This window comes from Daphnia pulicaria, chromosome 1 (genome assembly GCF_021234035.1).
Source record: "Daphnia pulicaria isolate SC F1-1A chromosome 1, SC_F0-13Bv2, whole genome shotgun sequence".
Lineage (NCBI taxonomy): Eukaryota > Metazoa > Arthropoda > Branchiopoda > Diplostraca > Daphniidae > Daphnia > Daphnia pulicaria.
Window position 1 is genome coordinate 15,401,966 of NC_060913.1, and position 16,209 is coordinate 15,418,174.

The following is a 16,209-nucleotide window of genomic DNA, read 5'->3' on the forward strand; positions in this document are numbered from 1 at the left end:
ATCCGAAAAAGGACAGCACTTTAGCTAGTATTCTTGCTCCCTTTGAATACAAGGTCAGCTAACTATAATCTCAAAAATGAGAAAAATCATTAATGTCTTCCTGTTTTGCATTACAGGTGTGGATATTGATTGCCGTCAGTCTAATAGTCAGTGCGTACATGTTGTCTTGGTCCGGATACATTAAGGCTCGTTGGTTTACTCCCTCCAACCAATTTGATGGAAGGCGTGAAATGGCTCGAAGAAGGGGAAGAATTTCCGACAATTTGATGTTTCTATTGAGCGTCTTGGTTAACCGTAAGCTTCCCTTTGCTATCGCCTGAATATTATACTGCAAGTTTTATTTTCACGTTTTTTTAAATTATACCTGGTCACCATAGCTGGATATCAAGTGCCCCCTGGATTTGGTGTAGCTTTTCGTATTTTAGTTGCTGGTTGGTGCCTCAGTGCCATCGTCCTTTCCAACTCATATAACCAAAGTAATAACATAAAAGCTTTTTTTTAAATATAATTTCGTAAAATAATTTTATAATAGACTGACTCCGGTTTATTTTATAGGCATTAAATCGTTCTTAATGACTCCAAAATATAAATCTGTAGTAAGCTCTCTGGATGATCTTACGGCAAGTTCGGAATATGCTTTCGTGGTTAAAAAGTACAGCAGCATCTGGGCTAACATGATCGTAAGAAATTGAATTATACGCTGTTCTTATAAAATTCGAGAACGAATCGAAATTCATTAAAGAATCAAAATGCATCCAACCAGGAAGCAAATAAAGGTCCCTTTGCTAAGATTGGCAACATTTTACGAAAGAATCCGGAAAATTCGTTAGAGACGCTAGACGACATAACAGATTTGGTGATGAATCAAAAAAAGGTTTTAGGCCAGGTAACATTCTTTTTTAATTCAATTAAATTGTTTCGTAACCGCACAGCAATTTATTTAGCTTGTGCTTAATCCGAACTTTTGTTATACAGTTCAAATCATCTAATCTGGTACTGATCCGAGAAGATATGAAAACAAATGGAAAGTGTCGGTTGTATATGGCAGAAAAATCATTCGACGAGCTTACCATCAGTTTCGGAATTCCAAAAAATAGTCATGTCTTGAATCATTTCTTAAGTCACGAGTAAGTATATTAGGGCGATCGCACTCATAAAGGGGAACGATTATTTATTTTTTGTTCGATTTCCAATAAGAATCGTGTGGCTAAAGCAATCGGGAATGTTAGATTATTTGGAACATTTCTACTGGCCACAGAAAAACCGCTGCTCAGCTCCGATTTCGACGAAACCATCATCGAAAAACGAGAAGTTGACATTCGATTACCTTTCTGGCGCCTTTCTGTTGCTTGGCGTCGGACTGATAATGTCCATTGTCGCTTTTCTTATCGAATTATTTACTCATCATTGCTGCTGTCGTCAGAGGAATAATAAGCGCCCTTTTTCTGGCATAGAGGCTTTAACTGATGAATAGTTAAGTTATGCTGACCATCAGCACACGAACTTAAATTCTAAAGTTTATTTCACAGTGAATATTGATGAGAAGCGCACGTATAGGTAGTTGGAATAGATAACAGGCAAATTTAATAAAACAATAACTAAATAAATCATTGCAAATAATAATAAATGTTCTGGACACTCAAAAAATTATTTGCTTCGATAGAACTGATGATGACCAATTTTAATGACACGCATAACGTTGTTGGTCCAAGGAGGGAAGCCCTCTTTGTCGGGATTGTTATAATGATCACATCCGCTCGTCGGGTCTTGGCTTAAATAAACAGAAGGTAGCGGAAGGTAGCCAAGCATCAATGCGTCTAAAGGCAGCCCGGCTCATTCCGGATGCCCTCGTCAATGAGATGACGTCTATCGGGATTCCAACACTCAAACTGAGCGGGATGGAGACAAACGCCAGCGAGCGTCTTACCTCCCCAATATCCACGGTTTTGATCAGCACGGTTCTTATTAAATTACAACCCAAGCGACTGCCCGCTGTCCAAGTTCCGGTTCACCCCTAGGTTGGGCAAAGACGGTCTTATGCAAGATTTGGTAGTCCCATGAATCTTTGTTACCGCTTTGTTAAGAACGAGACCAGACGTTGTCGTCATATTTAAAACACCGACGAAAAACAACATTAATTGAAATTTAGTATGTACAAGTGTGTATTAACAGTCGGTACATAATATTTATTAATTTGAATGATATATAATTGTCGCAGTCGCTTTTCGGTTGACGCGGAATACCATTTGGCGCTTTTTTCAAATAGCAAAATCCTCGTCCCTATATTATCAGCAGGGTGATTTGACTGATTTTTGTGACCGGACATTCACCAGTAGTGGGAATCTGAATAAACATCCGAAACATCGATAAACATCGTGGCATAGCCCTACACTCGGGAGAGAAAACCTTTGAGTGCAAATTTTGCTCCATCAAGAAATTTATAGCCTACCCAGCAGTCTTCGAATTCGTCCAAGCCTCGAGCTATTGATTTAAGACAAGAAGCGATGGTAGGCGAGAATGGATGGACAACCTGGAGATCAACTTATTAGCGCTGTTTCTGATGTAGCTAGAAAAGGTCAAGGCGCTAATAGGCCTACAGCTCAAAGTTTTAAAATCAGTAATGAGAACCGATGACAAGTTTTTAAGTTGAGTTGATTCCCTTAATAATTATTATTTGTTTGTCTTTGCATGTTTTTTTTTGTTTACTTATCGAGTAAAGAAAAGTTATTGCTATAAATATATAGTTAAATCATTTCAGAACAGAAACTGGTTGCGTTTAGCGGGCAAAACCCGTTTATTTAGAAATATCACAGAATAAAGAAAAACAATTTTCAATCCATTTCTTCCAGGGTAGAACCTCGAGCTCCCTGGCACCTACAGCTGCAAGTAATAAATGGGTTTACCGTCTGAGGCTAGATCGCATGGATGCAGCTGCAATCCATTAGCAGCAAACTTCAGCTTCATTTTAATTCTGCGTCCTTGAATTGTACACCCGTAACGGAAGAAGAACATCGCTCTGGAAGCGTCGCCCGCATTGCGGAAGAGAAGTAATGCCTCACCCGTGTAGAGACGGTTTTCATCCAAAACCATGCTCAAGGAATACACGGGCCCAACTAGACTTTCAAAGAATGAAACGATTTGTTCACCTGTCGCTGAGTAAGGCAAGTCGTACAGGTGAACATATTCCAAGTTGTGCTCGTTCATTTGGTGGGAGTAATATGACGAGCTTTCTTGCGCAATTTCAGACGGTGAGAGTCGGGAATGAACCTCTCTTGATTCGGTAGCCGACGGCATTACTTGTCCGTTAGGGACGTCCATATCATCAGGCTCGATGCAAGTGGCCGGAATTGATTCTCCATAAACGTCAGGTATACTACTAACCGTGTCTGAGTCTGCTACGATCTCCGGCAATGCGGGAACAGACGACGGAACAGATAGAAAATCTTCAATCGTCGAAATGACATCAATCCCTTCGCCCGGGTTGGCGGTTGGCAATTCAGACAGTAAAGACTTTTGGAATTTCTCTACTCGCCTCTTTTCCCGTCTCCTGGCAGCTAAATCTAAGTTCTTTTTGGCCTTTTTGGCCTTTTTCTTTGCTGCCCTAATTTCATCTTCTGTAAGGGAATTTACCGTATTTTCGAAACCGCCTGGTGATGACAGAATTGATGAGAGAGACACGTCTAAAGATTTAGCAAGCTCGATTCCACCACTTTCAAGTGGTAGAGCGACGTCCAAAACTGATCCAGTAAGCTCGATTCCACCACTTTCAAGTGGAAGAGCGACGAAATCCAAAGCTGGACCTATAAACTCGATTCCACCATTTTCAAGTGGAAGAGCGACGTCCAAAACTGATCCAGTAAGCTCGATTCCACCACTTTCAAGTGGAAGAGCGACGAAATCCAAAGCTGGACCTAAAAACTCGATTCCACCAGTTTCAAGTGGAAGAGAGAAATCCAAAGCCGATCCAGCAAGCTCGATTCCACCATTTTCAAGTGAAAGAGCGACGAAATCCAAAGCTGGACCTAAAAACTCGATTCCACCACTTTCAAGTGGAAGAGCGACGTGCAAAACTGATCCAGTAAGCTCGATTCCACCACTTTCAAGTGGAAGAGCGACGTCCAAAACTGATCCAGTAAGCTCGATTCCACCACTTTCAAGTGGAAGAGCGACGTCCAAAACTGATCCAGTAAGCTCGATTCCACCACTTTCAAGTGAAAGAGCGACGAAATCCAAAGCTGGACCTAAAAACTCGATTCCACCACTTTCAAGTGGAAGAGCGACGTCCAAAACTGATCCAGTAAGCTCGATTCCACCAGTTTCAAGTGGAAGAGCGACGTCCAAAGCCGATCCAGCAAGCTCGATTCCACCATTTTCAAGTGAAAGAGCGACGTCCAAAACTGATCCAGTAAGCTCGATTCCACCATTTTCAAGTGAAAGAGCGACGAAATCCAAAGCTGGACCTAAAAACTCGATTCCACCATTTTCAAGTGGAAGAGCGACGTCCAAAGCCGATCCAGCAAGCTCGATTCCACCATTTTCAAGTGAAAGAGCGACGTCCAAAACTGATCCAGTAAGCTCGATTCCACCATTTTCAAGTGAAAGAGCGACGAAATCCAAAGCTGGACCTAAAAACTCGATTCCACCACTTTCAAGTGGAAGAGCGACGTCCAAAACTGATCCAGTAAGCTCGATTCCACCATTTTCAAGTGGAAGAGCGACGTCCAAAACTGATCCAGCAAGCTCGATTCCACCACTTTCAAGTGGAAGAGCGACGTCCAAAACTGATCCAGTAAGCTCGATTCCACCACTTTCAAGTGGAAGAGCGACGTCCAAAACTGATCCAGTAAGCTCGATTCCACCATTTTCAAGTGAAAGAGCGACGAAATCCAAAGCTGGACCTAAAAACTCGATTCCACCATTTTCAAGTGGAAGAGCGACGTCCAAAACTGATCCAGTAAGCTCGATTCCACCACTTTCAAGTGGAAGAGCGACGAAATCCAAAGCTGGACCTATAAACTCGATTCCACCATTTTCAAGTGGAAGAGCGACGTCCAAAACTGATCCAGTAAGCTCGATTCCACCACTTTCAAGTGAAAGAGCGACGAAATCCAAAGCTGGACCTAAAAACTCGATTCCACCACTTTCAAGTGGAAGAGCGACGTCCAAAACTGATCCAGTAAGCTCGATTCCACCACTTTCAAGTGGAAGAGCGACGTCCAAAACTGATCCAGTAAGCTCGATTCCACCACTTTCAAGTGGAAGAGCGACGTCCAAAACTGATCCAGTAAGCTCGATTCCACCAGTTTCAAGTGGAAGAGCGACGTCCAAAGCCGATCCAGCAAGCTCGATTCCACCATTTTCAAGTGAAAGAGCGACGTCCAAAACTGATCCAGTAAGCTCGATTCCACCAGTTTCAAGTGGAAGAGCGACGTCCAAAGCCGATCCAGCAAGCTCGATTCCACCATTTTCAAGTGAAAGAGCGACGAAATCCAAAGCTGGACCTAAAAACTCGATTCCACCACTTTCAAGTGGAAGAGCGACGTCCAAAACTGATCCAGTAAGCTCGATTCCACCACTTTCAAGTGGAAGAGCGACGTCCAAAACTGATCCAGTAAGCTCGATTCCACCACTTTCAAGTGGAAGAGCGACGTCCAAAACTGATCCAGTAAGCTCGATTCCACCACTTTCAAGTGGAAGAGCGACGTCCAAAACTGATCCAGTAAGCTCGATTCCACCAGTTTCAAGTGGAAGAGCGACGTCCAAAGCCGATCCAGCAAGCTCGATTCCACCATTTTCAAGTGAAAGAGCGACGTCCAAAACTGATCCAGTAAGCTCGATTCCACCATTTTCAAGTGAAAGAGCGACGAAATCCAAAGCTGGACCTAAAAACTCGATTCCACCATTTTCAAGTGGAAGAGCGACGTCCAAAACTGATCCAGTAAGCTCGATTCCACCACTTTCAAGTGGAAGAGCGACGTCCAAAACTGATCCAGTAAGCTCGATTCCACCAGTTTCAAGTGGAAGAGAGAAATCCAAAGCCGATCCAGTAAGCTCGATTCCACCATTTTCAAGTGGAAGAGCGACGTCCAAAACTGATCCAGCAAGCTCGATTCCACCATTTTCAAGTGGAAGAGCGACGTCCAAAACTGATCCAGTAAGCTCGATTCCACCACTTTCAAGTGGAAGAGCGACGTCCAAAACTGATCCAGTAAGCTCGAATCCATAAGTCGACGATGAAAGTGTATCTTTTGTATTTGCAAAACTTAAAAGAACACAAGAGGAACGGATCTTCTCCTTCTTAAGTAAATCATATCGATTTCGACTTCCAAGACGCAAAATGCGCTTTATCGAACCAAGGAAACCCATTCTCAAGACGATGAAACTTGCCTCTTTTCGATCGTAAGGAACAGTCAGAATACGATTTTCAGAAATAACTTGAAATTTTACTGAAACTTCTAGAACAAATATGATTTGTATAGTTGGTTAGAAATGCTTATGTACTTTTTCAACAAACCAGTTGGATTTGCAAGTACTTCCGTGTTCACATTTTTTTAAATTTGTATTTATTTCGTATCGAGCAATGCTAATTAGTTTAGATACTCTTATTCTACTTGTTTTTAGTTACATTGTTCAATCAATGTCGAGCAATTAATACTTAGGGCATAATTATAAAAAGAACAATAAAAGACCGAATAGATGGAAAATTATGAATAGTCCACCTGCAGACGGGCCCCCTGCAGACGACGCGTTTTTGAAAGTGTGTTCAACTGTTCCAGTGTGTAGTCGTTGAATCCGTCGTTTGTTAAGATTTGAATCACAAAGAAAACCATATGATAAGTAAAGTTTTTTCTGAGTTCTGAACACGAAATATACACGATCAATCTCTTCTAGAAATGGAAAAGAGCAAGTATGTGATATTACGTTTGTATCTTTATGCTTAATGCTTACTCATTTCCCGGTTCTCTCTTAGGCACATGAAAACGTTATGGTCTATTTTGTCTGGTACCAACCAACCTTCATCACTTGATGTTGTTGGCCCATTTGTTGAAGGTGCTAAAGACTGGCTCATTTCTGGGTTGCAACACTTCAGGGCGAGAGGTGAAGATTCTAGTCTCGCCACCAATACGTTTTCCACTGTTCTTGGCCAAGCCATTCAATTGAAAGCAGAAGATACATCTGAATTACTAGACAGCTACAGAAAAAATGAGTATCGTGGAACTGCAGACCAGTTTGAAAGTCTCTTAAAAAACAAGCATATTCATCCTGGACTTTTAGCTGAACTCTGTCAGTTTTATCAGAAAGAAAGGCTCTACCTTCTGCATTGCATAGAGTTTCTTATAAAAAAAGCTCACAACACACATCCATACTCCAACATTATTGAAGGGTTTCTAGAAGCTTACAACAGTAAAGGTGAATTGAAGAAATCTCTCCTGACTCAACTGAAGATGCTCAGTAAAAGCAATCCTCCTCAGCAGTCTGGACTTGTCACACCAGCAATGATTAAATTGTGGTGGAGTTCACATTCACAAGAAATTCTTTTAGTCCTCCAGTGCTTGATGCACTATTCAGAGATTCACAGCCTAGATGCCGAAGACTTTTTAGAAATCCTGTCAACTTGTGGCAAACTCTCTTGTGATATGGAAGAAAGTTTTCATAGTGTTTGGCACATGCAAGCTACACTTTTGGTGAAAGTTGTTCAGTCGAAAGATAAGTAAGTTCCATTTTACTCAGTAAATATATTTTGCCTCATTTTGACTTTTCTTCAGTTTTCAAGCTTTCAGACCGAAGAATACAGCAATTGAAGAGGAATTGGAAAGAATATCTAATATTGCAGAGTACTCTCCACTGCTCCTTGCTTGGATGCTAAATCATTATACGTCGGAAACCCCTATCAGTGGGTCTAAATTTCAGCAGTTTGGCGAAAAAGCAATTGAGCAGAGGGCGTTAAAAATAATTGCTGATATCGGAAACGACACCATTTTCCAGGTATAATTCTCCGTCGATCTATCAGTGTGAATCTTTTTTAAATTTGTTTAAAATCTTCCAGGGCGAATCCACTCTACGTGAGGCAGTTTGTCGAACTTTGAACAATCTCCTTGCAGTATTAGTCAGTAGTTTCGACACGGAAAGGCTGGCTAGCCAAGCGGATTTGCGTTCAGCAACCTGTAGTGTACTTCGTGGAAGTTCTCGTGCTGCCGAAAATTTCTGGACACCCGATCAAGGACTAAATTTTGTTTGGAGCGAAACAGTGAGCCAGTTCCCTTTAGAAATGGTTGCTTTGTTGGAACTTTCCAAAGCCGCCGCTCATTATTCAAACGAGAATAAAATCAAGGTTTGACTTTATTTACCAAATTAAATAAAAAATTACTTATTTTTAAATGACATCAATTATTCATTTGTAGATTTGTCGAGAGATCCAAGAGCTTCCCAATTTTATGGAACCGATTGAAAACATACCCGATTCATCGTTAAAATGGACTACTGCAGGTGTAGTCGTCTTGCTCCAAACGCATTACCCTTACAAAAATGTTGGATGCAAAGAAGTGCTATTACCACGCTGAGCAATGGGCAGTGTCGATGGCAAATACATCCGCTGGCAAGTGAAGGTCAACTTCTACGAAGTTGCCCTTACTGAAATTCAGATGCTGCTCCAACAGGTGAATCGAGAAACATTTTTTTATCTTGCGAGGAAAAATGACACATGCTGAAGTAACTAAATTTTTCAATCGAAGGCATCTTTCGGGTTGTCGGCCGTTAAATTTGACACGATAACACGAGTTCAACAAGTTTTGAGCTTCTTGGAGCTGTTTTCCTCAGCTGGATAATCTGGCACCAATATACGCTAGCAAGTTCAGACAACTCATCCTCTCGTTAGTCGAACGTTTTGGTCCACTCTCCATTGCCACCCACGAGCTGTTGGCCAATTCCCTTAAATGCCTCGCCGCCGCTGTTAAAAAATCAAACGCTTCGGATGTGGCGGGGAAATTATTCAGCACTTCCGTACTTCCTTCAGTTGACCGTCAGTTGCCATCCGTTGTTACCGGCAGTGAAATCTTGCCTGGCGTGATTGGCACCGTATTGGCCGGAGTTGAGTGTTCCCAAGGATATTACCCTTTGACTGCCGCCTTCGTGAAATTAACCTCGGCTTTCATCCAGGTAAAATTCTGCAGTCATTATCATTTTAATTCAACCGAATTAATTTTTATTACCATTGTAGGCGGATTTGACAGATGAGAGAGTTGCTGTGCCTTGCAATTTGTTCATTCTCCGAGAAGTTCTACCATTCTTGCTGACTAGACAATATGTCAGTTTAGGACAACGAGACTTGATGATTGGCATCTCACTCAACTGGCTCCATCTCCTCTTGCAAACGGATTCGTCGAATCAGGTGCGCCAGATGTGCGCCCACATCTTGCTGGATTCACCGAGAGGAGAGGCGGAAAGCGTTGTGACGATAGCGGCGTTTGGTTCAGCGCTGGCCGAAATGCAGTTGATTAAGCAAACGGATTGGGAAGACCGTGAAGGACACGGACAGGTACTACTACGCCACATTCGCCTGTCACTCTCCATTCTCAACGTGCTACTCAACGATCGTGAAGCCGCTGGAAGGATGTCGCCTTTAGAGACCCTACTATCTAGCCCAAGTAGCGCTGGACAACACTTTACCACCGTATTAGCTCATTACATCTTTTACCGCTTTGACCTGCGATTGGCCACACTAGCACTGAAAGTGTTAAAATCATGCGCTAATCGCTGGAAAAACGTCTCTTTGCTGGCCTGCCTTGGGCATGATGCCTCCCTCATACGCAATACTTGGCTGGATTCCCTCGAATCGAATTTGGAAGATGCCGGACTAATACGCAACATTCTCCGCTTGATGACCGACTCTGTTGCCTCCCAACCAGGATTGATGCATATGTTGGTCAACGGGGATGACCGGTGCTTTAGAGCCGTCACTCGCCTTTTGTTGGAGTCGAAGGAATTAGAAGCTTTAGAACTTGTACACCAATTCTGGTTTCAGCGATGCTCCCCGGCTATCGAGTACTTCAAGGAACAACCGAATTTCTGGCCACAACTTTGTCTACCCCTCCTTACTTCCGATAAGGATCCGGAATTGAAGCGGATAGCCCTTCTTTTCCAAATTTTGGCTATTGAACTCTACAACACGTGTGGAAAGAAAGTTAATGCTGAATTGCAGACGGTCCTCAATCAACTGCCCTCCCATTTGACAGATTGGTCTGATTTGGTGCTTAACAGTTTACCTTCGTCTTCATCACCTGCCGGAAAAGATAAAACGAGCTTGGATTTTCTCTTATCTGGATGGTCGGACTTTCTAGTAATGCTTGCCCATTACGGCCCAGCAACCGAAGTTGGTACTCGTGCCAAAATCTCCACTGATGTACTCGAGTCCCTTACTGGACGGGCCGAGAGCGGCCACCATTCTCCCCTGTTAGGTAAATTAGCCGAATTGAACTGGATGCTGCAGTTAGTTGAGAAGAAAAGCAACAGTCAAATGCTATCTGGACTTGGCCGACTGTTGGTCGTTGTAGCTGAAAAAGAATTAACCTCGTTTCCAGCTCGATTTCAAGTGGCCGTTTTGACGAGTGCCGTCTCCGCCTTACGTTTGCGAAGTGAAACCGATACCGACAAAGAATTATCTACGTGGATGCGCTGTGTCTCTTTGTGTTCAATCATGTCTTATTCAACTACCCAAGTTGTTGCTTACCGAAATCAACAATCCCAATTCCAGAGCTACCTGTATTACAGCCTTGTGCCTATCTCTGTTAACCGAATTGCTCCCGGCTGCCCAAGACTTGTCCGCCATGCAAGAGACGTTTCTGCTCCAGTCGTTAATATCTACCATCCAGTTTTGCATACATCATCGACGGGGCTGGGAAGTGGCCGAAACTGCTTTGGCAGTCCTTCTCGACGGGGCTAGAACAGACACTGGCAGTGCAGTCTTGACACAGCTTCAACTGGATCAAACTCTTTGGCTGCCGTTAGAAGCCATTTACGAAGCTCAACCTACCGTGTACCGATTAGGATTGCAATTGTGCACCACTGTGTTAGGTCGACAACGGCATTTTTTTCTTGAGCAAGCGCTGACATTGGCTGGTGTCCACCAACAGCCCATCACAAACATACTACTAAAACTTCGCCATCAGAGTAAAGACGATCTTCTCCTCGCCATCGATGTCATGGCGCTACTTCGACAGTTGTCTGTTTTCCAGCAAACTTGGCGGTTGCAGCATTCCGGTTCCATGCAGGGAGTTTTACAAGCTGCTTCTTCAGCTGTTTACTATGGCATCGCCCACTTAATCCGAGCTGGATCCCTCAGTCCTATAATGGGCACTAGTTTTGTCGATGTACGTATTTTCATAATTCTTTTCATCCAAATGATTATTTTAATGATTCATTTTTCTAGGGGAAAGACAGTGAAGCAACTCAACCTTCTCCTGCTGTCATGGAATTGCAATCCCAACTCTTGGAATTAGTTTCTCAAGGATTGGCCATGCTCAACTGCTACAATCCCCCACTTGCTGCCCTTTTGACAGAAGACGGGTAAAATAATAGAATAACTCTAACAAGAAATTATTTATTGATTTGATTTATATTGCTCAATAGGATCGACGTAGCGAAATGGGAACGACATTTAAGTCCTAGCTTCAGCACGCCATCGTTGGATCATCTTGAGGCTTCTCCCTCACTGAGCTTTGGCACCCTAAATGCTGTTGCTTCTCATACCTTAAGGATACTATCCAAACCGGATCAACAGCCGAATCAGCGAAATCATTTAACTATGGTTCTGGAACAGTCGTTGTCACTCCTCCTATCACAAGCTCTGTTGTACATCCTGGACCCACGACTCTGCGCTCAAGAAAAACAATTACTTAAACGAGAGCTTGGTGCCGAGCTGGGCAGTTTTGTTGAATCTATAAGAAGGCAAGCGCAAAGAGGTCCCTTTCTCCCTTCCCCAGCTGTCGCCTCTACCACCCCTCGACCAGTTTCGTCAACGGTTCATCAGAGTTTTCTTAAACTAGTTGGGCATATCGTTCAGCGAATCTTTAAATAATTTGCACTAATAATGAATAAGCCATCAACTCATCAATGTATTTAAAGCACGATTATTAAACTTTTGAAGTTTCGGGTACAATATGAGGACATTTAATAAAATTATCTTATTCAAGTGCTAAGAATCAACCTACACAATTTGGCATTCAGTATGTGGTCCAATAACATGGCAGTTTTTATGAACAAGTTTCAAATTCTTTTTTGAGAAGAGGAGGTCAAAATATTTTAAATGGTCAAATTAATTATTGCAACGTATTTTTAAACAGAGATCGGATAAAATTTTGGCAGTGACTGACAGTTTCACTTCACTAGAATCACTACTCGATTATTTCGTTTTTTGCGAGTTTCTGACATTTTGTGCTGAAAATGTTAGTTGTAAGTTTTTTGAATTTGTAGTTAATTTTAATGCAGGCATGTAAAATTTTCAATGTAAACGTCTTTTTCAGACAAATTTTAGTTGAATTTACATTGTTTATCTATTGGTTTTGTTTTTCATTTTTTGAGAAGCTTCTAAAAAATTTCCCAAGTCTTTTTATTAAACAGTTAATGAAAAATTTTTTTTATAGATATAAAGGATTGGATTAAGGAACGAACCGTGATCCTTTAACTACTCTTTAATAGCCTTGAGATTGATCTGATTTGTGATCAAGTTCACGAATTGGTCTTATATTGTCCATTTGGAATTGTTCACCAAAGGTCAGTAACATTCTGATGAAAGCAAATACTTTGCTTCATCCTGTGCTTCATAATAACTTCAATGAAATCAATGAAAGATGATTGCTTTTCTTTCAAATACTATAAGTGATTATCATTTTACGTGAAGTTGTAGCGAATTGCAAGCCAGTCGATGATGTCGATTTGCATCCGGGCCGTCCGTGGCATGTACTCTTTCAGTCTGGAATCGTTGAACCGGTACTGAACCAAATCTGACATATCTGTGTTTTGCAAAATTAATCATTAATTATAGAAAACCAAAGATATGCGCACTCGTGTTTTTCATTGGACGTATTGGAACAAACTACTCAAACTAGATAATCCACTGTATATCTTAAAATGAATCCATACGATAAGAAAGAAATGGGGAAAAGAGTCATTTCATTTTGAAATCATTTTTTCATAAAGAAGCTGCTGCGCCATTGCCCGCGACCATGAACGCCGTCTAGACTTACCCGAGGTTATATTTAATAATAAGCACGTATAATAAGCACGTACATTTTTATTTTATTTCGATAATTGTATGTAACGCCGTGTTATTGGCTATTGGAAATCTGCTGTCCCCCAAGAAATAAAAACAAATTTTAACTGCCAACGAAAATCCGATGTGTTTAGCGTTAACATATGAGTAACGTTGCCAAAAAACAAACAAGAAAGCAGTAGTCATGCAATTATTGTCGAATGATTGACAACTTAACGACTGTGAGTTGCGTGTTTTGTCTGACACGAATATCAAACGGGACTATGTCGCCAAACTTGCTGCCACTTAGCACAAGTAAATTACCGTGTAGGGGCTAATGCGCTCAAATGAGGCATCCACTTATCGTAATTTCTTTGATAATTTCTTTGATACCCTGTTTCTCATAGGTTAGAGAACGTGTACAAGCCCCCGTCGGCATTTATTATAAAAGACAAGGAATCAGGCTGTTTGTCTCACAATATTGCTTCGCTTCGTTGTCCTAGTAGCTACATCTGTAAGTTTTCACGGAAAGCAGTAGTAAATCACTATACCTGACATGATTGCTGGACTTGCTGGTCTCTCTTTAATTTTGAATTTTTCAATTGTTGTTCTTTTCAATCTATGGATTCAAGGTAATTTTTTGGTTTGTTTAAACAGTCTTGTATTCATATTTTCAAATGATTTCAGCAGCGTAACCTATATAGCCAGCAGTAAATAGCGCGTTTTCTTGTCGTATATACTAGGTTTATACAAAATTATTTTAACGAGTTTACATTTGAAATTTTCACGTTTCAGGCTCACATGCAGTCATGGATTTCGAGACACATTTAGATTTAGTGTTTGGGAAACATTTCAGGATTGGTACGACAGAGGTCTTAATATTCGATTAGAGGACTAATAAGTAATAATACTGAAATTGATTTTCTGTATTATGCTCAAATTGATTTCTAAATTTGAAGATTCCGCCCTACATCACAATAAAACATAATGAAAATGGTACAGTTAATGAAGTTGACGGATTTGTTCATCAAATCGTTTTATTTCTGGCGGGTAAATTTAAGTTTACGTAAGTGTGTGCGTTGAATTAAACTCTCCGGGGTGTTTAGGACTACAAATAGCCTAACTAATAATCGATTAATGGGTCCACTCAGGTTTGAGTATATCGAGTCTTCTAGCGACAATACCGGCTTTTGTATTAACAATGCCTGCAACGGTCTGATCGGAATGATAATGAGAGGCGTACATATTATATAATATGATTTTACTCATCAATTCTGAAAATTGCTGATGGCGATCCTGATTTTCTTTTAGGAAATCGACTTTATAGCTACTGGGTTGGGTGTGACATTGTCACGTTCCCATGCGATTGATTTCACTTTTCCCTTTGAAAACGAACCCATCAACTTGCTTATTCCCTATCCGAAAAAGGACAGCACTTTAGCTAGTATTCTTGCTCCCTTTGAATACAAGGTCAGCTAACTATAATCTCAAAAATGAGAAAAATCATTAATGTCTTCCTGTTTTGCATTACAGGTGTGGATATTGATTGCCGTCAGTCTAATAGTCAGTGCGTACATGTTGTCTTGGTCCGGATACATTAAGGCTCGTTGGTTTACTCCCTCCAACCAATTTGATGGAAGGCGTGAAATGGCTCGAAGAAGGGGAAGAATTTCCGACAATTTGATGTTTCTATTGAGCGTCTTGGTTAACCGTAAGCTTCCCTTTGCTATCGCCTGAATATTATACTGCAAGTTTTATTTTCACGTTTTTTTAAATTATACCTGGTCACCATAGCTGGATATCAAGTGCCCCCTGGATTTGGTGTAGCTTTTCGTATTTTAGTTGCTGGTTGGTGCCTCAGTGCCATCGTCCTTTCCAACTCATATAACCAAAGTAATAACATAAAAGCTTTTTTTTAAATATAATTTCGTAAAATAATTTTATAATAGACTGACTCCGGTTTATTTTATAGGCATTAAATCGTTCTTAATGACTCCAAAATATAAATCTGTAGTAAGCTCTCTGGATGATCTTACGGCAAGTTCGGAATATGCTTTCGTGGTTAAAAAGTACAGCAGCATCTGGGCTAACATGATCGTAAGAAATTGAATTATACGCTGTTCTTATAAAATTCGAGAACGAATCGAAATTCATTAAAGAATCAAAATGCATCCAACCAGGAAGCAAATAAAGGTCCCTTTGCTAAGATTGGCAACATTTTACGAAAGAATCCGGAAAATTCGTTAGAGACGCTAGACGACATAACAGATTTGGTGATGAATCAAAAAAAGGTTTTAGGCCAGGTAACATTCTTTTTTAATTCAATTAAATTGTTTCGTAACCGCACAGCAATTTATTTAGCTTGTGCTTAATCCGAACTTTTGTTATACAGTTCAAATCATCTAATCTGGTACTGATCCGAGAAGATATGAAAACAAATGGAAAGTGTCGGTTGTATATGGCAGAAAAATCATTCGACGAGCTTACCATCAGTTTCGGAATTCCAAAAAATAGTCATGTCTTGAATCATTTCTTAAGTCACGAGTAAGTATATTAGGGCGATCGCACTCATAAAGGGGAACGATTATTTATTTTTTGTTCGATTTCCAATAAGAATCGTGTGGCTAAAGCAATCGGGAATGTTAGATTATTTGGAACATTTCTACTGGCCACAGAAAAACCGCTGCTCAGCTCCGATTTCGACGAAACCATCATCGAAAAACGAGAAGTTGACATTCGATTACCTTTCTGGCGCCTTTCTGTTGCTTGGCGTCGGACTGATAATGTCCATTGTCGCTTTTCTTATCGAATTATTTACTCATCATTGCTGCTGTCGTCAGAGGAATAATAAGCGCCCTTTTTCTGGCATAGAGGCTTTAACTGATGAATAGTTAAGTTATGCTGACCATCAGCACACGAACTTAAATTCTAAAGTTTATTTCACAGTGAATATTGATGAGAAG

General features: G+C 41.0%; 4 protein-coding genes across 4 annotated transcripts; all 4 read left to right on the forward strand.

The window, feature by feature from the left end:
* Positions 1–573: 573 nt before the first annotated feature.
* Positions 574–1,546, forward strand: LOC124342464. Its single transcript, XM_046795461.1, has 4 exons — positions 574–680; positions 764–886; positions 976–1,127; positions 1,198–1,546. The coding sequence occupies exons 1-4, from the start codon at positions 675–677 to the stop codon at positions 1,472–1,474; spliced, it is 558 nt and encodes a 185-aa protein (XP_046651417.1). The 5' UTR covers positions 574–674; the 3' UTR covers positions 1,475–1,546.
* A 5,257-nt stretch (positions 1,547–6,803) lies between these two features.
* On the forward strand, positions 6,804–12,187 carry LOC124326769 (nucleoporin Nup188-like). Its single transcript, XM_046785600.1, has 9 exons — positions 6,804–6,907; positions 6,971–7,711; positions 7,767–7,986; positions 8,048–8,332; positions 8,403–8,657; positions 8,733–9,156; positions 9,218–11,366; positions 11,426–11,562; positions 11,626–12,187. Exons 1-5 carry the CDS (start codon positions 6,894–6,896, stop codon positions 8,559–8,561), a joined length of 1,419 nt encoding a protein of 472 aa, XP_046641556.1. The 5' UTR covers positions 6,804–6,893; the 3' UTR covers positions 8,562–8,657; positions 8,733–9,156; positions 9,218–11,366; positions 11,426–11,562; positions 11,626–12,187.
* Positions 8,565–12,073, forward strand: LOC124340561 (nucleoporin NUP188-like). The gene is made up of 6 exons (XM_046793170.1): positions 8,565–8,657; positions 8,818–9,156; positions 9,218–10,695; positions 10,751–11,366; positions 11,426–11,562; positions 11,626–12,073. Exons 1-6 carry the CDS (start codon positions 8,565–8,567, stop codon positions 12,071–12,073), a joined length of 3,111 nt encoding a protein of 1,036 aa, XP_046649126.1.
* A 3,049-nt stretch (positions 12,188–15,236) lies between the features above and the next one.
* LOC124342470 lies at positions 15,237–16,209 on the forward strand. The gene is made up of 4 exons (XM_046795468.1): positions 15,237–15,343; positions 15,427–15,549; positions 15,639–15,790; positions 15,861–16,209. The coding sequence occupies exons 1-4, from the start codon at positions 15,338–15,340 to the stop codon at positions 16,135–16,137; spliced, it is 558 nt and encodes a 185-aa protein (XP_046651424.1). The 5' UTR covers positions 15,237–15,337; the 3' UTR covers positions 16,138–16,209.